General features: G+C 42.6%; 2 protein-coding genes across 12 annotated transcripts in view; both read right to left on the bottom strand.

Annotated features, from left to right (window-relative positions):
• Positions 1–3,328: 3,328 nt before the first annotated feature.
• LOC116364977 (uncharacterized) overlaps positions 3,329–22,065 on the bottom strand; it is a 31,578-nt gene continuing 12,841 nt past the window's right edge. For 4 of the 10 annotated variants that reach the window (XR_004208040.1, XM_031817753.1, XM_031817754.1 and 1 more), the window contains one exon: positions 3,329–4,742. Coding sequence is in view for 8 of the 10 variants with exons in the window: in XM_031817753.1 (XP_031673613.1) it covers positions 4,248–4,742 (495 nt within the window). In the remaining 2 variants the exon portion in view is untranslated. Of the gene's footprint in view, positions 4,743–5,030; positions 6,230–22,065 lie in introns of those variants that run through there. The other 6 variants (XR_004208041.1, XM_031817750.1, XM_031817752.1 and 3 more) reach the window with 6 other exon arrangements.
• Positions 17,450–21,519, bottom strand: LOC116364976 (uncharacterized). Of its 2 annotated transcripts, XM_031817747.1 has the most exons (9): positions 21,417–21,519; positions 20,723–20,784; positions 20,571–20,645; positions 20,400–20,438; positions 19,831–20,294; positions 19,606–19,740; positions 19,135–19,422; positions 18,839–18,978; positions 17,450–18,131 (listed from the first exon to the last, which is right to left on the bottom strand). In XM_031817747.1, the coding sequence occupies exons 5-9, from the start codon at positions 19,981–19,983 to the stop codon at positions 18,086–18,088; spliced, it is 762 nt and encodes a 253-aa protein (XP_031673607.1). In that variant the 5' UTR covers positions 19,984–20,294; positions 20,400–20,438; positions 20,571–20,645; positions 20,723–20,784; positions 21,417–21,519; the 3' UTR covers positions 17,450–18,085. The 2 variants fall into 2 exon arrangements, with proteins under 2 accessions (XP_031673607.1, XP_031673608.1); XM_031817748.1 differs by lacking the exon at positions 18,839–18,978.

The following is a 22,065-nucleotide window of genomic DNA, read 5'->3' as shown; positions in this document are numbered from 1 at the left end:
TTACATGCTCATCTCATATGTATATACTGTACTCGATACCATCCACTGTATCTTGCCTATGCCGCTCTGTACCATCACTCATTCATATATCTTTATGTACATATTCTTTATCCCCTTACACTTGTGTGTATAAGACAGTAGTTTTGGAATTGTTAGTTAGATTACTTGTTGGTTATTACTGCATTGTCGGAACTAGAAGCACAAGCATTTCGCTACACTCGCATTAACATCTGCTAACCATGTGTATGTGACAAATAACATTTGATTTGATTTGAAAGTTTATTTGTCAGGTACGCGGAATACAACAGGTGTAGACCCAGTGAAATGCGTACTTACAGGCTCTAAACAACAGTGCAATTTTTAAGTTAAAAAAAGGTATTAGGTGAACAGTAGATTAGTAAAGAAATAAAAACAACAGTAAAAATACAGTGAAAAATAACAGTAGCAAGGCTATATACAGGCACCGGTTAGTCGGGCTGATTGAGGTAGTATGTACATGAAGGTATGGTTAAAGTGACTATGCATATATGATAAACAGAGAGTAGCAGTAGCGTAAAAGAGGGGCTGGTGGGTGGTGGGTGGCGGGACACAATGCAGATAGTCGGGGTAGCCAATGTGAGGGGGCACCGGTTAGTCAGGCTAATTGAGATAGTATGTACATGAAGGTATGGTTAAAGTGACTATCCATATATGATAAACAGAGAGTAGCAGCAGCATAAAAGAGCGGTGGGGGGGGGGGTACACATTGCAAATAGTCGGGGTAGCCATTTGATTCGGGAGTCTTATGGTTTGGGGGAAAAACTGTTGAGAAGCCTTTTGGTCCAAGACTTGGCACTCAGGTACCGCTTGCCATGTGGTAGTAGAGAGAACAGTCTATGACTGGAGTGTCTGGGGTCTCTAACAAGTTTTAGGGCCTTCCGCTGACACCGCCTGGTGTAGAGGTCCTGGATGGCAGGCAGCTTAACCCCAGTGATGTACTGGGCCGTACGCACAACCCTCTGTAGTGCCTTGCGGTTGGAGGCCGAGCAGTTGCCGTACCATGCAGTGATGCAACGCTCTCGATGTTGCAGCTGTAGAACCTCCACTACAGCCCCATTGATGAGAATGGGGGCGTGCTTGATCCTCCTTTTCCTGTAGGCCACAATCATCTCCTTAGTCTTGGTTACGTTGAGGGATAGGTTGATATTCTGGCACCACCCGTCCAGGTCTCTGAACCCTCCCTATAGGCTGTCTCGTCGTTGTCGGTGATTTGGCCTACCACTGTTGCATAGTCTGCAATCTTAATGATGGTGTTGGAGTCGTGCATGGCCAAGCAGTCGTGGGTGAACAGGGAGTACAGGAGGGGACTGAGCACACACCCCTGAGGGGCTCCAGTGTTGAGGATCAGCGTGTTGTACAGGTGGGAAAGGGCAGTGTGGAGTGCAATAGAGATTGCATCCCCTGTGGATCTGTTTGGGCAGTATGCAAATTGGAGTGGGTCTACAAAAACAATGTGTAACATTTAATGTATATTATCTCCAACTTTTCTAATCTGATGGGAAACAACAAAGGTCTGGCTGCACTCTTTATTTTATAACAAAAATCTATCGGTTTATTCCAAAATAGAGAATCATTTTTTTTCCCATAATAACCCCTCACCCAAATGAAATAGGTTAACATCTAGGGCAGTGGTTCCCAAACTTTTTATAGTCCCGTACCCATTCAAATATTCAACCTCCAGCTACGTACCCCCTCTAGCATCAGGGTCAGCGCACTCTCAAATGTTGTTGTTTGCCATCACTGTAAGCCTGCCACACACACACTATACGATACATTTATTAAACATAAGAACGAGTGTGAGTTTGTCACAACTCGGCTCGTGGAAAGTGACAATGAGCTCTTATAGGACCAGGGCACAAATAAGAATATATTAATTATCAATAATTTTGCTCTTTATTTAGCTATCTTACATATAAAACTTTATTTGTTCATCGAAAATTGTGAATAACTCACCACAGGTTAATGAGAAGGGTGTGCTTGATAGGATGCACATATCTCTGCAATGTTGGGTTGTATTGGAGAGAGTCTAAGTCTTAAGTCATTTTCCACACACAGTCTGTGCCTGTATTTAGTTTTCATGCTAGTGAGGGATGAGAATCCACTCTCACATAGGTACGTGGTTGCAAAGTGCATCAGTGTCTTAACAGGCGATTTGCCAAGGCAGGATACTCTGAGCGCAGCCCAATCCAGAAATCTGGCAATGGCTTCTGATTAAATTCAATTTTCACAGAAGCGGTTGTTGCAATTTCTCTTGTTCAGATAAAGGTAAGTGGACTGGAGGCAGGGCATGAAAGGGATAATGAATCCAGTTGTTTGTGTCATTCGTTTCGGGAAAGTACCTGCTTAATTGCTCACCCAACTCACTCAGGTGCTTCGCTATATCACATTTGACATTGTCCGTAAGCTGTAGTTCATTTGCACGCAAAAAAATCATACAATGATGGAAATACCTGTGTGTTGTCCTTGTAATGCTGACAGAGAAGAGCGCCAACTTCTTAATCATAGCCTCAATTTTGTCCCGCACCCTCAAAATTGTTACGGAGTGTCCCTGTAATCTTAGATTCAGATCATTCAGGAGAGAAAAAACATCACCTAGATAGGCCAGTCGTGTGAGAAACTCATCATCATGCAAGCGGTCAGACAAGTGAAAATGATGGTCAGTAAAGAAAACTTTAAGCTCGTCGCTCAATTCTAAAAATATGTGTCAATACTTTGCCCCTTGATAACCAGCGCACTTCTGTTTGTTGTACAAACGTTACATGGTCGCTGCCCATATCATTGCATAGTGCAGATAATACACGAGAGATCAGGGGCCTTGCTTTAACAAAGTAAACCATTTGCCCAGTAGTTTCCAAAATGTCTTTCAAGCTGTCAGGCATTCCTTTGGCAGCAAGAGCCTCTCGGTGGATGCTGCAGTGTACCGAAATGGCATCGGGAGCAACTGCTTGCATGCTTTTGCGCCATAAGTACAGTAGATACCAACACATACACACACGCACGCTATGTATACAGCAGCCAATTCTGGAACTAGTACTTTTCACAAGTATCTCCTTGTTGCATGGTAACAAAAGTCTCTGCCTGCCTTCTTGGGTTTCTGGTGAAAAATCCAACTATTTATTGGTGCTCTACCACCACCTACCGTGGGATATAGACCAGAACAGCAGATTAAACACCCCCCACTGATAACATTTAGGTAATGTCAGTACAATAATATTCCCTTGCTGTAAAAAGTTTAAGAACCCCTGATGTAATTCATTAAGACAAATCTGTCTGACACAAATAATTGGAATATAAAAAGCTTTATTGGAAAGTCCCATTTCAAACAAAAAAGTACAGATGAGTGTATCTAAATCAGATACATGCTAATTTAGTTTAAAAGTGATGTATTCCTCCAGTCCCAATTCATTTCTACTCTTTTGACATGCTTCAGACCAGATGCATGCTCCACTTCAGAGTACAATGGTCCTGAATTTGCATATCAATGTGTTTGAAGCTTTTACGTTCTGCATCTCTCTGCTGTCTTTCATCTGAAGCCATATCCTCCAGGGTCTAAACAGGTGTAGGTTTCCATCTCTGTGTGGGAGACCAGATATTGCAAGGAGACCAGTAAAGGGCATCTTCTCTTCCCTTTGTCCAAATGAGACCTAAGACCCCAATACCAGTGACACTGCCCTAAGGTTGGTGCTGTCCTTTGGATGAGAATGTGGAGACAGAGGTCTTATCTCTCTGTGGTTACTAAATATGTCATGGCACTTATGGCATGAGTAGAGGTGTTGACCCTGCTTCTCCTGGCTATATTTCCAAGCCTAAGAATGTGAAAGCGCTTCTAAGCACTATGTAAATCCAACTCATTATCACAAGCCACCTGGCTAGGCAGTATGGGGACCAATATATATATATTTTTAAAGAATGATGCATGTCTCAAAATATAAGAACGAGACCAATATAAGTATTTGCTAATCATAGTTCCTGTCTCTGAAATTACATTTGTGTGTGTTGTAGGAGTAACCAATACTCAAAATCTGTGTGTGTGTTTACAACAATATACTACGGGTATGACAAAACATTATTTTTACTGCTCTAATTACATTGGTAACCAGTTAATAATAGTATTAAGGCACCTCAGATAGCTGCTCTTTCTCTGCTACCTCATTCTATTTCTAGAATTTTCTAGTCTAGTATTCCCTGGTTATGTTCCACTTCTCCCTCTATTTCCTCTTCTGGTCCTCCTCCTTACTTCCTCCAACATTTTCCATCTGTTGCATCTTACCGGCCTTCTTTTGCTTAACTACTTTTTTGGCCTTGCACTTCTTTTTCTTATTGACCTTCCCTTCCTGAATATTTTGGACAAGGAGATAAAGTAATGTAAGCTTATGGGTTTTCTCTTCTCTTGAGCTACTATACCTAGGACTTCCGGGAAATATACCCTTCTTGTATTTCCTCTCACCTGTGGGGGCGGTTACACTCAGGTTGGTTATGGGGGCCAGCCGAGGGCTGCGGCGGTATGGGAAGTTCTCTGTAGAGGACGGAGTGATAACTACAGGGCTGAGAGGAGTCAGAGGCCTTGGGACATTATCTGGGGAGGGAGGGGCCACAGCAGAGGGCAGGGCCCGTAGGGCTTCAGCCAGGGTCCGGGTTGCTGAGGTCTCAAGAGGAGAGAGGCCAGTCTTGCCAGACACAGGACCAGAGACCTTCCCTGGGCTCTGTAGGACCAGAAACAAGTCAAATATCAAGAAAGTGCTATGTTAATAACAAACACATTAAACACATTGCAGATACATGACTACACTCAATAAGTAGGAGTAACTTACAAAACTCTGGACATTGTTATTTTTTTCAGACTTGAGGAGCCTGTTCGACTATAATGGTCTGCATTTCTGCCATGCTGTCTATAATTTCAACCTCCATGTCATTCAGCCAACTGTCCAGGTCTACTGCCTTAAGATCACCTTCACTGCAGTTCTCTTCATCACTTGGATCAGTGCCCTCACCTTCTCACCCATCCTCTTGACCTCCCTAGCCATGTCTTTGTCCCTCAGTCTCTCCTTCCTCCTCCCCATCCACTTTGCAATCCATCCTCTACAGCATCCCTCATTCTTCTTCGGCCTCTTGATTGATGTCCTGACCATCATTGTGCATCTTCAGACCTTCCTCCAGGTTGAATTCTATTGAGGTCAGGTTCTCTTTGATCCTCCTCAGACTCTCCTCGTTGGTGTTGGTCCACTGTGTCTTCTTGTCCAGCTGCTGTCCGCAGGGCCGGACAGTGGGGACCACCTCAAGCTGGCGTGACACCTTATTCAGTGAACTCACAGAGGCAGGGAGGAGGAGGTTGGCCTTGGCCACAATCATCTCTACAGACATAGGGTCAAACCATTGAGATGTGACACACACACACACAAATTTAAAAGATGCCTACCAGTCGATGGTCCTTCACTGGTCCTTGTGGTTCCTTTGGAGGCTCTGGACTGTCCTCAGTAGAGGCGTCATTGCCATCATCAAGCTGTGTGTCAGAGAGCTAGCTGGTCATAGTCCATTCTCCACATTCAGCAAGAGTTATTCAAAAACGTGTGTGTGGGGGAGAGATCTGCTTTAATATTGCAGATACATTTTGAGATCTATCAATATAATTGTCTGTATCATTTCCAATCCCCCATGCAATATGCAGAACTAACCAGGAAGTCTGACTCGTCGTAGGAGTGGAGAGACAGATCGTCGTCTTCTACCATATAACTCACTTCAAGCTTTGTTACCTTTTATATCCTCCTCATCCTTAACTTTCAGCGGTGGTGTCCTCCTTACATGATCCTCATCATCACACTGGGTATCAGTCAACTTGTCAGAGACCATCCTCCTCACAGTGATGTCACTCAACAAAGACAAGGACGGTAGGGTACAACTCTTTTACCTCAGATTCACAGTCAGTGAAGGAGTAGATGGAAAAGTCCTCAGAATAGGAGGACGAGTTCACCTCATCATATTTTCTCTATCAGCCGAGTCACCCTTCCAGACTGAGGAGACAGAAAGGCATGTACTCATGGCAGCCATAGAATACACTGGCATTTACTCTCAAGGACCTTCCATAGTATATGATTCTTTAGCATCTTGAATGGATGATTGTCAATTCAACCAAGCCAACCAAAATGGCCATATGAATCAACAGATTGATCTATATGTTGTGTCTCTATGGGAATAGCAGAGATGACCTGCCCACAGCTCACAATGATTGGCTGTAAACAGTAAAGAACAAATTAAACACTGCTTTTCTCATTGCAGAATGCATAACTAATGTTTGTGTTATTGTTTTTAGATCAGATACACATTGTAGGATTTTTTATGAATTTATTTGCAAATTATGGTGGAAAATAAGTATTTGGTCAATAACAAAAGTTTATCTCAATACTTTGTTATATACCCTTTGTTGGCAATGACAGAGGTCAAACGTTTTCTGTAAGTTTTCACAAGGTTTTCACACACTGTTGCTGGTATTTTGGCCCATTCCTCCATGCAGATCTCCTCTAGAGCAGTGATGTTTTGGGGCTGTTGCTGGGCAACACAGACTTTCAACTCCCTCCAAAGATTTTCTATGGGGTTGAGATCTAGTGGCTAGGCCACTCCAGGACCTTGAAATTCATTCGTTTCCCGGTCAGTGTGTTTGGGATCATTGTCATGCTGAAAGACCCAGCCACGTTTCATCTTCAATGCCCTTGCTGATGGAAGGAGGTTTTCACTCAAAATCTCACGATACATGGCCCCATTCATTCTTTCCTTTACACGGATCAGTCGTCCTGGTCCCTTTGCAGAAAAACAGCCCCATGATGTTTCAACCCCCATGCTTCACAGTAGGTATGGTGTTCTTGGATGCAACTCAGCATTCTTTGGTCCCAGCTCTCTGCAGGTCATTCACTAGGTCCCCCCGTGTGTTTCTGGGATTTTTGCTCACCGTTCTTGTGATCATTTTGACCCCACGGGGTGAGATCTTGCGTGGAGCCCCAGATCGAGGGAGATTATCAGTGGTCTTATATGTCTTCCATTTCCTAATAATTGCTCCCACAGTTGATTTCTTCAAACTAAGCTGCTTACCTATTGCAGATTCAGTCTTCCCAGCCTGGTGCAGGTCTACAATGTTGTTTCTGGTGTCCTTTGACAGCTATTTGGTCTTGGCCATAGTGGAGTTTGGAATGTGACTGTTTGAGGTTGTGGACAGGTGTCTTTTATTCTGATAAGTTCAAACAGGTGCCATTAAAACAGGTAACAAGTGGAGGACAGAGGAGCCTCTTAAAGAAGAAGTTACAGGTCTGTGAGAGCCAGAAATCTTGCTTGTTTGTAGGTGACCAAATACTTATTTTCCACCATAATTTGCAAATAAATTAATAAAAAATGGATATTTTTCTCTCATATTGTCTGTCATAGTTGAAGTGTACCTATGATGAAAATTACAGGTCTCTCTCATCTTTTTAAGTGGGAGAACTTGCACAATTGGTGGCTGAATAAATACTTTTTTTGCCCCACTGTATGTGTGTTCTGACAATCACTACCTCTGGTGTGTAGTATACAAAACATTAGGAACACCTCCCCAATATTAATAACAGCCTCAATTCGTCAGGTATGGACTCTACAAGGTGTTGAAAGCGTTCCACAGAGATGCTGGCCCATGTTGTCTCCAATGCTTCCCACAGTAGTCAAGTTGTCTGGATGTCCTTTGGGTGGTGGACCATTCTTGATACACACGGGAAACTGTTGAGCGCTAAAAACCCAGTAGCGTTGCAGTTCTTGACACAATGAACCCGATGCACCTGACACCTACTACTATGCCACTCAGTAAGTATTTTATCGAGGTGTCTTTCTATGCTGTTGGTTGGTGGTCCGATACAAAATATTTACTTCAACTTGAGGTTCTGCTGAACATTAACTGTATGAAATGGATGATATAAGGGTGATGTTCAGCAGTTTCTTTTAATAGAGAAACCCCTAAACTATTGTAGTGATATGGCAGGGTTCATGTTTTCATTTGTGTGCCTTTGAACTTTTTCTCTTGCATTACATATATTGAATAACGTGTTCCATCATGACCTGTTACATGACTATTACCACTTGATCCAGTTGTTTATGCAAAATAGCTATTTGTATATAAACATTATAACTTGAAGACATGCAATTGTAAATAAATAATAATGATTGAATTGCTATACTTAGACTAGGGAGTAATTTATGGCTTCTCTTTACTGTGCACAACAACCAATTAATTATAGAAATGTTTTGGTGCTTTTAAATTTTTTTGGGTGACATCCAATTGGTAGTTACAGTTTGTCCCATCGCTGCAACTCCTCTACGGACTTGAAAAAGCCAATGGTCGAGAGCCATGCGTCCTCCGAAACACAACCCTGCCAAGCCACACTGCTTCTTCACACAGAAGCCAGCTGCACCAATGTGTTGGGAGGAAACTGGCGACTGCCGACTGCTTCAGTTATTTGGAGTAAGGATACAGATCCTGCCCTGTGATGATGACGTTGCAGAGTAAGACAGTGTGTGGGACCAAAAATGTTATGAGCAGAAACAGCCAGGGCAGGGCTAACATGGGTACACTGACCCCAAAAAGAAAGCCCTTAACCATAAGTGAGTACACTGTGGCCATACCCATAAGGGAGAGGGATACAGAAACTAACCCCTCCACTTGATTCTGGGCAGATGCACCAAACACTACCAGCCCCAGAATTGTGTACAACACCCCTGTGCTGATAGAGAGCAGCTGAAACATGAGGAGTAACCAAACAGTGCCCACACTCTTCTCAATCCCACCACAGAGGAGCACCAGAAGCCCAATGCTGAGGAGTATCTGGGTCACTTTCTTGTGGTGGAAGGGGTATGTGATGAGCTTGTGTCACTCAGACCCTCCTTGCTAACTTACCGTGCCCATCGACAAAAACTGTAGTTCCAAGACTGAAGGCATCCTTTGATAACCTGAGACATGTATTGACAATAAACAAAACAAATTACATGATAATAACAGGATCAATGCCACTCGTTAGCCTCAACTCAGGAGTAAAACTCTTGAATCTCTGAACCACAGTTGTGGAAAAGTTTATTCCAAGATTAAGGCAGGGTTTACTTACTGACTTTATTGTCCCCATGGGGAAATGTTGTTGCAGTGTCATGTACACGTTTAAAGTGGCGTTTTAATACAAAACAAAATTACAATACAACTTTCATAACAGTTACATACCAATAAAACATTTAAAAATGACTAGCCTGCTGGCCTTACTGATTCGATAGGAACATCAGCCCGAGCTATTTAGGAGGGATATCACACCTGGCACAAATGATTGTCTAGTTCTGTTTTTCTTGCTGAGGGGTGCCCTATACCTGTGCCCATTGGGGAGTGGGGAGTGGTTCAAAGTCTGGGTACAAGGGGTGGCTTGGGTCTAAAATGATTTTGTGAGACTTGGAGGGCCCTGACCTAAAAGATCTCATCCAGGCCTGTCTGTTTGACTCCAAGTACTTTGCTTGCTGTGGTGATAATCCTATATTTAACAATGTAATAAACATATTTAATACAAGCAGCTGCAGAGGAGAGCCATCTCTAATTTCACAGCAAGGATGAAATGGTTACATGTCCCTTATATAGTGGGAGGTGATAATACAATCATATTGTATTCACACAACAGTTTCTTCTATAAATCAATAGTTCCGGAACACAATGGCCTTGTGTTAGGACGCAGACATACCAGTAGTCTATGAAACGCATAACATCACAGTCCAACACAGAACATATCCCTTGAGAAGTTACAACAGCTCACCCCAAATTCTTCCACATCTTTCAAAACTGATTTTTGATGCTCAGTACATATGTCAAACTAATACCAGTGGATAATCAAGCACAATACAAAAATGTCAGTTACGACACCTGTCCTCCAATATTGCACAACACTTTAACTAAGACAGGGTAGATAGATTGCTAAACCAAAGCAAATGTAATGGATTTCCGCATTTTTATTAACCACGTTCACAACCAAAGTTATTTCATGCTCAGATCATGAAGTGCACTAAGGCAGTGCTGCATTTAAAGACACTGCCACCTGCTGGCTTGCGCCTGAAATGTGATGATCAGAGTTCTCAACAGCCCATTTGAGTTAGATAGAAAGTGAGATAGATATATTTGACAGTTTAGTAAAAAAAATAAAACTGTTTAATAAAATAAAATGTGTCAGGGACAACGCAATAAAATCAACGAATTCCATTGTGGTCCCTTAGTGCTTGTTACTCAAAGTGCAAAATTATTTTTTGGGGGGCAAGGAATGGTTTCTTTCTATTGATATCCTGTTAGCCTATCTATGTAAAAAAAAAAACATCCAACCAACCATCGATACAACCATTACTCAGTCAGTAGGAAATATGTACATCACTTTCGTTATTCAGCTAGCTACAACCAGTGAGAAGACAATACCACTAGTTAGACTCCAAACAAGCCTTTCTCTTGCGATGTATTATGCGCAGTCATAAAGCTGTGACGTATTATGACGTAACCAAGCATTAATTCCCTACATACACTGTGTTCAGATTAGATTTCATCTGTATAATCTCTTTCCTCACTCAGGTTGTTGCAGGTAACCTTTGGCCTTTTGGTGCACAGCCTTCCCAACCTGTATACAGGGTACCACATACACTCAGAGCTCTGGAAAGAATTAACAAATGTTACTGTAATCAGAATCTCTACATGTATGGCAGAAATTCCATTCCAGTGTCTGTTGATTTCCCACACAGGCACACCTCATTCTACTGAATGGGGTACTGATTAGGTGGTCACCTGAACCAAATCTTATTTAACGAGGAAAAGTATAAAAACCGCTGTGGTCATCACTATCCTCTTGGAATAGGACCAGCTGGATGTTTAAATCAGTGCTAGTAGTACCTCAAAAGTAATTGGGAATCAAAAAATAACCATTAACTATGCCAGAAGAGTTGAAAAGGAACATTTTGAGTGAGGAAAAGAAGGGCTTTACTGGCAGAGGGATACAGGATGCTTCCATCCTTAACATTTCAAAGACAGCAGTTCATTGGGGTGGCAGGTAGCCTAGTGGTTAGAGCGTTGGACTAGTAACCAAAAGGTTTCAAGATCGAATCCCAGAGTTGACAAGGTAAACATCTGTCATTCTGCCCCTGAACAAGGCAGTTTGCCATTATTTTTGTAGGTTAATGCAGCTGAGGTGAAGCGCACGGTGAGGATGGTTTGAAACAGGCTCCTAGGGGCAGGGCTGAAGTTGTGTAAAGCTAGAAAAAAGCCCTTCATCAATGAGAAGCAAAGAAGTGCCAGGCTGAGGTTTTCAAAAGACCATAGTAGAGGACTGGAGTAAGGTCATCTTCTCCGATGAGTCCAATTTTCAGCTTTGCCCAACACCTGGTCGTCTAATGGTTAGACGTAGACCTGGAAAGGCCTACAAGCCAGTGTCTCGCACCCACTGTGAAATTTTGTGGAGGATGGAATCGGGCAGATTTATCTTTGTGAAGGACGCATGAATCAAGCCACGTACAAGGTTGTCCTGGACGAAAACTTGCTTCCTTCTGCTCTGACAATGTTCACCAACTCTGAGGATTGGTTTTTCCAGTAGGACAATGATCCATGCCACACAGTCAAGTCAATCAAGGTGTGGATGGAGGACCACCAGATCAAGACCCTGTCACGGCCAGCCCAGTCTCCAGACCTGAACCCCATTGAAAACTTCTGGAATGTGATCAAGAGGAAGATGGATGGTCACAAGCCATCAAACAAAGCCAAGCTGCTTGGATTTTTGAGCCAGGATGGCATAAAGTCACCCAACACCAACGTAAAAGACTGGTGGCCAAGACGCATGAAAGCTGTGATTGAAAATCAGGGTTATTCCTCCAATTAATGATTTCAGAACTCTTCCTAAGTTAAAATATTAGTATTAAGGGCCTCCCGGGTGGCGCAGTGGTTAAGGGCCCAGGCTCTGTCGTAACCGGCCGCGACCGGGAGGTCCGTTGGGCGATGCACAATTGGCCTAGCGTCGCCCGGGTTAGGGAGGGCTTGGTTGGTAGGGGTGTCCTTGTCTCATCGCGCACCAGCGACTCCTGTGGCGGGCTGGGCGCAGTGTGCGCTAACCAAGGTGGCCAGGTGCACGGTGTTTCCTCCGGCTCATTGGTGCGGCTGGCTTCCGGGTTGGATGCGCGCTGTGTTAAAGAAGCAGTGCGGCTTGGTTGGGTTGTGTATCGGAGGACACATGACTTTCAACCTTCGTCTCTCCCGAGCACGTACGGGAGTTGTAGCGATGAGACAATATAGTAGCTACTACAACAATTGGATACCACAAAATTGGGGAGAAAAAGGAGTAAAATTCACTTTTTTTTTTACAAAAACAAAATATATATATATAAGTATTATTCGAGGTCTGACAACACCGCATCTGTTTTTGTTATTTTGATCAGTTGTAATTTTCTGCAAATAAATGCTCTAAATGACAAAAATTTTATTTGGAATTTGGGAGAAATGTCAGTAGTTTATAGAATAAAACAAAAATTTTCATTTTACCCAAACGCATACCTATAAATAGTAAACCCAGAGAAACTGATCATTTTGCAGTGGTCTCTTAAGTTAATGTTATCCAAATCTGTGTATATACACACTCACACATATATTATATATACATACAATATTGATGGAAATGTTTCCCCCAGAAAGCAATGGATCGTAATAATGAGAGAATCAAAAGAGCTTTAAGACGCAGCCCTTATGTGGTAAATTTACAATACATGTCTGTTTTGTCCTGTTTTTGTTATATTATCACCTTTTAAATTGAGTGATGTGTTGACGGATGAATCCAATGAGGGTAAACACCCCTGATTCTGTGATGTGGCCAACCGACAAGGTGTACAGAAGAACAAAACCTGTAAGTCATTTCAAACTGAAATCAGTAACATATGCACATTAGTTATACATTCTGCAATGAGCAAAGCAGTGTTTAGTTCATTCTTTACTGTTTATAGCCAATCATTGTGAGCTGTGGGCAGGACCAGACATCTAGGGACGGATGGAACATCAATCCAGAGCCTCTTAGCCAGGTCATCTCTGCTGTTCCATTAGACACAACAGTTAGATCAATCTGTTGATTCATATGGCCATTTTGGTTGGCTTGGTTGAATTGACAATCATCCATTCGAGATGCTAAATAATCCTATTCTATGGAAGGTCTTTAGCCCCACCCCTAATGTTATGAGAGTTGCATTTATTGCATTTTCAGTTACCCATGTATTACTCACTACTTGTACAACCATGTTGAATTGCCTACATATTCTACATGTCCTTGAGGGTCAATGCCAGTGTATTCTATGGGTGCCATGAGTACATGCCTTTCTCTGTCTCCTCAGTCTGGAAGGGTGACTCGGCTGATAGAGAGAAAATATGATGACGTGATCTCATCCTCCAGTTCTGATGACTTTTCCATCTACTCCTTCACTGACTGTGAATCTGAGGTAAAAGATGATCCAAGAGATGAAGAGAAACTGCAGTAATGGTGATCCTAAGGCAGTAGACCTGGACAGTTGGCTGAATGACTTGGAGGTTGAAAGTGGCATTCAAGAAATGCACAGGAGAGATGGCCGAAAATATAGACAGCATGGCAGAAATGCAGACCAGTATAGCCGAAAACAGGCTCCTCAAGTCATAAAAAAATACCTATGTCCAGAGCTTTTTGTAAGTTACTCCTACTTATTGAGTGTAGTCAAGGTCCTAAACAATCTTAACCGCCATTGATAAGAAACATTACAGTGCAGTCATATTCATTGATCTGGCCAAGTCTTTCGACTCTGTCAATCACATCTTCATCGGCAGACTCGACAGCCTTGGTTTCTCAAATGATTGCCTCGCCTGGATCACCAACTACTTCTCTGATAGAGTTCAATGTGTCAAATCGGAGGGTCTGCTGTCCGGACCTCTGGGAGTCTCTATGGGGGTGCCACAGGGTTCAATTCTTGGACCGACTCTCTTCTCTGTTTACATCAATGATGTCGCTCTCGCTGCTGGTGAGTCTCTGATCCACCTCTACGCAGACGACACTATTCTGTATATTTCTGGCCCTTCTTTGGACACTGTGTTAACAACCCTCCAGGCAAGCTTCAATGCCATACAACTCTTCCTTTGTGGCCTCCAATTGCTCTTAAATAGAAGTAAAACTAAATGCATGCTCTTCAACCGATTGCTGCCTGCACCTGTCCAACATCACTACTCTGGACGGCTCTGGCTTAGAATACGTGGACAACTACAAATACCTAGGTGTCTGGTTAGAATGTAAACATCCTTCACTCATGCTGCCAAACACACTCTTGTAAAACTGACCATCCTACCAATCCTAAACTTTGGAGATGTCATTTACAAAATAGCCTCCAATACCCTACTCAACAAATTGGATGCAGTCTATCACAGTGCAATCCGTTTTGTCACCAAAGCCCCATATACTACCCACCATTGCGACCTGTACGCTCTCGTTGGTTGGCCCTCGCTTTATACTCGTCGCCAAACCCACTGGCTCCATGTCATCTACAAGACCCTGCTAGGTAAAGTCCCCCCTTATCTCAGCTCGCTGGTCACCATAGCATCTCCCACCTGTAGCACACGCTCCAGCAGGTATATCTCTCTAGTCACCCTCAAAACCAATTATTTCTTTGGCTGCCTCTCCTTACAGTTCTCTGCTGCCAATGACTGGAACGAACTACAAAAATCTCTGAAACTGGAAACACTTATCTCCCTCACTAGCTTTAAGCACCAACTGTCAGAGCAGCTCACAGATTACTGCACCTGTACATAGCCCACCTATAATTTAGCCCAAACAACTACCTCTTTCCCTACTGTATTTAATTTATTTATTTTGCTCCTTTACACCCCATTATTTTTATTTCTACTTTGCACTTTCTTCCATTGCAAATCTACCATTCCAGTGTTTTACTTGCTATATTGCATTTACTTTGCCACCACGGCCTTTTTTTGCCTTTACCTCCCTTATCTCACCTCATTTGCTCACATCGTATATAGACTTGTTTATACTGTATTATTGACTGTATGTTTGTTTTACTCCATGTGTAACTCTGTGTCGTTGTATGTGTCGAACTGCTTTGCTTTATCTTGGCCAGGTCGCAATTGTAAATGAGAACTTGTTCTCAACTTGCCTACCTGGTTAAATAAAGGTGAAAAAATATATGCACTGCTGCTGTTCTGTCTCCTCTGGTCTGACGCCACACCTCCCTCTTCTCCCCCTCCGTCTCAACCTTGGGTGCAAACAAACAGCATCATATCACAGTAAATGGCTGGGAATGTATAAATTCTGCTACCAAGTAAGTGACCCTTACTTGAGCTAGGGGTAAAATATTTTGACTTCAGCGGGTGCAGGTCACTGGCCTGTAGTGCTCCTTGCCTTTGTTGAAGTCTGGTTTGATGGTAACCACTCCATTTCCATCTGCTCTTATCGTGCAGACAAGCATTCCTTCTCCTTTTGGCCAAGTCTGAGAAATACAATAATAAAATGCCACTTTTCAATGCCTGAATTGGAATCTACTTCAAAGTTATTACATACAAAGCAGTGTAATAAGTGTATAGGCTACATAGTGGTTTTTCCCCTTGTGCTACTCACTTGCCTGCTGGTCCCAGGTCCCCCATGATGTGCATGGTCTGTACAGGTGTGTTGACCATGTGGCTGGTCTTCACAAAGTCCTACAAGGGCTCCCAGGTAATCAGCCTGGACTTGGGGATGGTGCTGTCACTGCAGATCAACAGAATACCATAAACACATTTAGCATAGAAGGGTATGGTGTAATGTGAACATACCGGTACACTGTCTTCAAAGCAGCACGACGCATCAATGCTGCTTCAATTACATTCACTTTAATAATAATTCACTTTGGTGAGTAACAGGGACCTACACTAGGCGTCTGTCCTGTCGTCTGTGTCTGACATTGGTCATCCTATGTGCCAGTAAGGTAGGATTGGACTTGACCTGCGTCACCATACTCTGGGAATGCTGTAGTGAGTACATCAAAAACAGCTTTAAAACACTAACATTTCTTTTGGACAGAAAATAGGTAAATGCTTTGTTTTGAATAATGAAATTGTCACGTCTGCTCCAGCTCCCCCTATAAAATCCTCCCCCTATACTTGCTTCCCGTCTCCCAGAGTCTTTGGTTACAGAACCGTTACAGAAATGGAGATTCTGTTGAAAACCACCCCTTCCCAATTGGTGTAGCAGTCAGAATCGGTGTAGGTGAAAATCCTGCAGTTCCGTCTGCCCCTGGTCCGCTCCTGAGCCATGATGTCTGTGTGGTATTGTCTCTCCAGCGGAGTCTGGCATACTGACCACTTCATATTGTGCACACACACACACACCTTACTATGCAACAAACTATCCTAAACAGTAAATTCTTATTTGTTATAAGGACACTGACTGAACAGCTTCTCCTGCCAGCCTACCACTAACTCCTCATAATTTCTGGCTGAAACAAAACCAAGATGTTGTGGTCCATATCTAGTCACCACGAAAATGACATCTACTCAACTAAGAAGCATCTGACATCTTTCTGTTTCAAAACATCTAACATCATCTTCCTGTTTCAAAACAGTGTTAACACCTGATTGAGTCTGTGAGTTGAGGGTGTCCAGCTCAATGCCTCCCCTCTCCTGTTGAGTCCAAACCTGCTGCTGAAGGTGTTGGGAGAGGGCTGCTGTGGAGGTGACTCTCTGAATACGGATCCTGTAAACACCATTGTAAATATAAACAAAGTAAACAGGATTCTAGCTAGCTAAATGCCATGTTTTCATGGCAAACCCAGGGATCAGGTCAAGCAATATACTGGGTGTTGATCATCATCATCTGCTTTGAGAGCTAACGACAGTGTCTTGCTTATATGGCAATGCAAGGACTAAAAGCCACACAACGGCCAACTGCAACTTACTTAATTGTAAGGTTTTTGACAGCATCCCGGGAACGATAGGCAGCCTCTCCGGTGTCGGTGCTCCAGCCGTCTGCCATGTTGTAACATTGGGAACTTTATTGATGGCTAGCTAACTAGCTAGGTTAGCAACATACACACACGCGCGCTATGTATACAGCAGCAGGCAATTTTGCCAATTTTGTAGCAAGTACTTTTCGCAAGCGTCTGCTCGTTGCATGGTAACAACTGTCTGCCAGCCTGGTTGGGTTTCTGGCGAGCAATACAACTATTTATTGGTTCACTACCGCCACCTACCGTGGGATACAGTCCAGAGCAACAGAATAAATCCCCCCACTGATAACAGGTAAGATAATATCAGTATAATAATATTCCCTTGATGTAAAAAGTTTAAGAACCCCTGATGTAATTAATTAAGACAAAAATCTGTCTGACACAAATAACTGCAATTTAAAAAGCTTTATTGGAAATGCACTTTTCAAACAGCACAATTCAAGTACAGATAAGTGTAGCTAAATCAGATACATGATAATTTAGTTTAAATGTGATGTATTCCTCCAGTCCCAGTTCATTTCTACTCTTTTGACATGCTTCAGACCAGATGCATGCTCCACTTCAGTGTATAATGGTCCTGAATTTGCATATCAATGTGTTTGAAACTTTTACGTTCTGCATCTCTCTGCTGTCTTTCATCTGAAGCCATATCCTCCAAGGCCTAAACAGGTGTAGATTTCCATCTCTGTGTGGGAGACCAGATATTGCAAGGAGACCAGTAAGGGGCCCTCAACTCTTCACTTTGGCCAAAGGAGACCTATGACCCCAATACCAGTGACACTGCCCTAAGGTTGGTGCTGTCCTTTGCTTCTCCTGGCTATATTTCCAAGCCTAAGCATGTAAATCCAATTCATTATCATAGGCTGTATGGGGATCAATATATATGTTTTATTTAAATAATGCTGCATGTCTCAAAATATAAGAATGAGACCAATATATGTATTTTGCTAATCATAGTTCCTGTCTCTGAAATTACATTTGTGTGTGTTGTAGGAATAACCAATACTCAAAATCTGTGTGTGTGTGTGGTAGAAGTAATAGTTGTCCATTATTTCTTTGAACATCTCAGTTTGGACAGCAGCCACTGAAGAAACCTGTCAATTAAAAACCACAGGAGAATAAATAGTATTATAAACTGGGTGGTTCGATCCCTGCTGATTGGCTGAAAGCCGTGGTATATTTAAGGAAAAAGGCACGAGGGGGTGTGGTATATGGCCAATATACCACAGCTAAGGGCTGTTCTTTCGCACAACACAACACGGAGTGCCTGGATACAGCCCTTTGCCGTGGTATATTGGCCATATACCACAAACCCCCAAGGTTTCTTATTGCTATGATGAACTGGTTAATGTAATTAGAGCAGTAAAATGAAATACTTTGTCATGCCTGTGGTATATGGTCTGATATACCACGGCTGTCAGCCAATCAGCATTCAGGGCGCGAACCACCCAGTTTATAACAGACCGTATACCACGGGTATGACAAAACATTTATTTTTACTGCTCTTATTACGTTGGTAACCAGTTAATAATAGCAGTAAGGCACCTCGGGGGTTTGTGGTATATGGCCAATATACCACGGCTAAGGGCTGTAACCAGGCACTCCGTGTTGCGTCGTGCTTAAGAACAGCCCTTAGCCGTGATATATTGGCCATATATCACACCTCCTCGTGCCTTATTGCTTAAGTTTGCACTTACACATCAGATAGCTGCTCTTTCTCTGCTACCTCATTCTATTTCTCTAATTCTCTAGTCTAGTATTCCCTGGTTATGTTCCACTTCTCCCTCCTCTATTTCCTCACCTCTTCCTCAGACTCTTCTTTTCCTCTTTCTTGTCCTCCTTACTTTCTCCAACATTTCCCATCTGTTTCGTCTTACTGGCCTTCTCTTGCTTCAAATTTTTTTTGGCCTCGCTCTTCTTTTTCTTATTGACCTTCCCTTCCTGAATATTTTGGACAAGCAGATAAAGTAATGTAAGCTTATGGGTTTTCTCTTCTCTTGAGCTACTATACCTAGAGCTATACTATACTAGAGAAGGACTTATGCTATACTATAGAAGGACTTACGGCCAATATTCCCTTCTTGTATTTCCTCTCACCTGTGGGGTCACTCCAGCCATTTCCTGGAGCAGCTTCCTGCCGGTCTCGCTCAGGTTGGTGATGGGAGCCAGGCGAGGGCTGTGGCGGTATGGGAAGTTCTCTGTTCGGGGCGGAGCGATAATGACAGGGTTGAGAGGAGTCCGAGGCCTTGGAACATTTACTGGGTAGGGAGAGCCTACAGCAGAGGGCAGGGCCCGTAGGGCTTCAGCCAGTGTCCGGTGTGCTGAGGTTACAAGAGGAGAGAGGCCATTCTTGACAGATACAGGACCTGAGACCTTCCCTGGGCTCTGTAGGACCAGAAAGTAAAGTAACATATCAGGAAAGTGCTATGTTCAACACAATCTGTAGAAATACTTTATAACTACTCTATACACATTGCAGATACATGACTACACTCAATAAGTAATTGTCTGCATCATTTCCAATCCCCCATGTATATATATAAAAAATATTTAATATGCAGAACTTACCAGGAAGTCTGACTCATCGAAGGAGTGGAGAGACAGATCATCATCCTCGTCCATGTCCCTCACATCAAGCTTTGTCTCCTTTCCATTCTCAACTTTCAGCTTTGGTGTCCTCCTTTCATGATCCTCATCATCACACTGTGTATCAGAGTCAAATAGTCAGAGACCATCCTCCTCCCAGTGATGTCACTCAACAAAGACATGGATGGTAGGGTACAACTCTTTTACCTCAGATTCACAGTCAGTGAAGGAGTAGATGGAAAAGTCATCAGAACTGGAGGATGAGATCACATCATGATATTTTCTCTCTATCAGCCGAGTCACCCTTCCAGACTGAGGAGACAGAGAAAGGCATGTACTCATGGCAGCCATAGAATACATAGAATATGTAGGCAATCCAACATGGTTGTACAAGTAGTGAGTAATACATGGGTAACTGAAAATGCAATAAATGCAACTCCCATAACATTAGGGGTGGGGCAAAAGATCTTCCATAGTACAGGATTCTTTAGCATCTCGAATGGATAATTGTCAATTCAACCAAGCCAACCAAAATGGCCATATGAATCAACAGATTGATCGAACTGTTGTGTCTTTATGGGAACAGCAGAGATGACCTGGCTGAGAGGCTCTAGATTGATGCTCCATCCATCCCCAGATGTCTGGTCCTGCCCATAGCTCACAATGATTGGCTGTTAACAGTAAAGAATGAATTCAACACTGCTTTGCTCATATTGGCCTTGAATTGTGTATCAATAAATAATATAAGGACTGTTATGTGGTTGAATTTGACTTACAGGCCTTTTGTGGATCTGAGGGGTCTGCACTGAATTAGACTGTCAAGACAGCATTCAATGAAGTTAGATAGGGATATCTGCATTTGCTATAATTCTGAGAACTGCAGTTTGTACATGCAGAATGCATAACTAATGTGTATGTGTTTTTGTTTCAGGTCAGATATGACTTACAGGCTTTGGCCTTCTGTGCACCTTGCCGGTTGGCCACAACACGGAATCAGGGGTGTTCACCCTCACTGGTTTCAACTGTCAACACAACACTTAATTTAAAATGTGATAATATAACAAAAACAGGACAAAACAAACAAATATTTGATATTTACCACATAAGGGCGGCGTCTTAAAGCTCTTTTGATTCTCTCATCATTACGATCCATCTTTCTTTCTGAGGGAAACATTTCCATCAATTAATAGACACAAAACACATCCTGACTCACACACAGACACACACACAAAGATGGCATCCCAAATGGCACCCTATTTCCTATATATGTATATATATGTCGGGAAGGAGGTGCCCCAAAAGGCCAAAGATTACCTGCAACAACCTGAGTGAAGAAAACTATTGAACAGATTAAATCAAATCTGAACACCGTTTATGTAGTGAATTAATGCATGGTTACGTCATTTTGGGTCACAGCTTTATGACTGCGCTTAATACGTCACAAGAAAAACGCTTGTTTGGAGCCGGACTAGTGGTATCATATTTTCACTGGTTGTAGCTCAATAACGAACGTGATGTGCTTATTATATCTTACTGACTGAGTAATGGTTGAATCGATGGTTGGTTGGACGTTTTACATAGATAGACCAACATGATATCAATAGGAAGAAACCATTCCTTGCCAAATATTTTGTTGTATTATTGTTTTACTTTGAGTAACATTAAGGGACCACAATGGAAGCCGTTTACTTTATTGTGTTGTCCCTGGCCTGACACGTTTTATTTAATTAAACGGGTTTTATTATTTTATTAAATTGTCCAAACAAATATATCTAACTTTCTATCTAACTCACATGAGCTGTTGAGGACTCCTTGGTCATCACATTTCAGGCACAAGCCAGCAGGTGGAAGGAAGTGTCTTTAAATGCAGCACTGCCTTTAACGCACTTCATGGTCTGCGCAACAGTATCTTTGTGGTTGTGAAAGTGATGAATCCAAATGCGGAAGTTCAGTACATTTGTTTTGGTTTAGCAAGCTAGCTTCTCAAGTCTTGGCTAAAGTGTTGTGCAATATTGGAAGAAAAGTGTCATTACTGACATTTTGTATTGTGCTTGATTATCCTCTAGTAGTTTGACAAGTTTGTACTGAGCATCAACATGATCACCCGAATAGTTTAGAAAGATGTGGTTCAGAGGTTCAAGAGTTTTACTCCTGAGTTCAGGCTAACAAGTGGCATTGTTGCTGTCATTATAGTATTGTAATGAAACAGACAGGGAGCAGGTCTTGAACCCTCGGACCTTCTAGCCCGAGGTCCGGCGCGCTATCGACTGTGCCCCAAAAGCATGCTCGTGCGGCAGAGTCAATTTCCGCGCTTATAAACCCAGGGCCGTTACAGTATCATCAGTTTTGTTTACAGTCACTACATATTTCGGTTTATCAGAAGATGTCTAAAGTCTTGTAACTACAGTTTTTGCCAATGGGCATGGTACCTTAGCAAGGAGG

The sequence above is a fragment of the Oncorhynchus kisutch genome, unplaced genomic scaffold (genome assembly GCF_002021735.2).
Source record: "Oncorhynchus kisutch isolate 150728-3 unplaced genomic scaffold, Okis_V2 scaffold1140, whole genome shotgun sequence".
In the NCBI taxonomy this organism is placed as follows: Eukaryota; Metazoa; Chordata; class Actinopteri; order Salmoniformes; family Salmonidae; genus Oncorhynchus; species Oncorhynchus kisutch.
Note: the sequence above shows the minus strand (reverse complement) of the source record. Positions and strands in the feature narration are given on the sequence as shown.

What these genes read in the sequence shown, in the direction of transcription:
- LOC116364976 (XM_031817747.1), bottom strand. Translation starts at nt 19,983, where the DNA reads ATGTATTCTATGGCTGCCATGAGTACATGCCTTTCTCTGTCTCCTCAG. An exon ending in TCACTGACTGTGAATCTGAG is followed by an intron (nt 19,741 to 19,830) that starts GTAAAAGAGTTG and finishes TCTGATACACAG; the next exon opens with TGTGATGATGAGGATCATGA. An exon ending in AAGAAGAGTCTGAGGAAGAG is followed by an intron (nt 18,132 to 18,838) that starts GTGAGGAAATAG and finishes TTTAATTGACAG; the next exon opens with GTTTCTTCAGTGGCTGCTGT.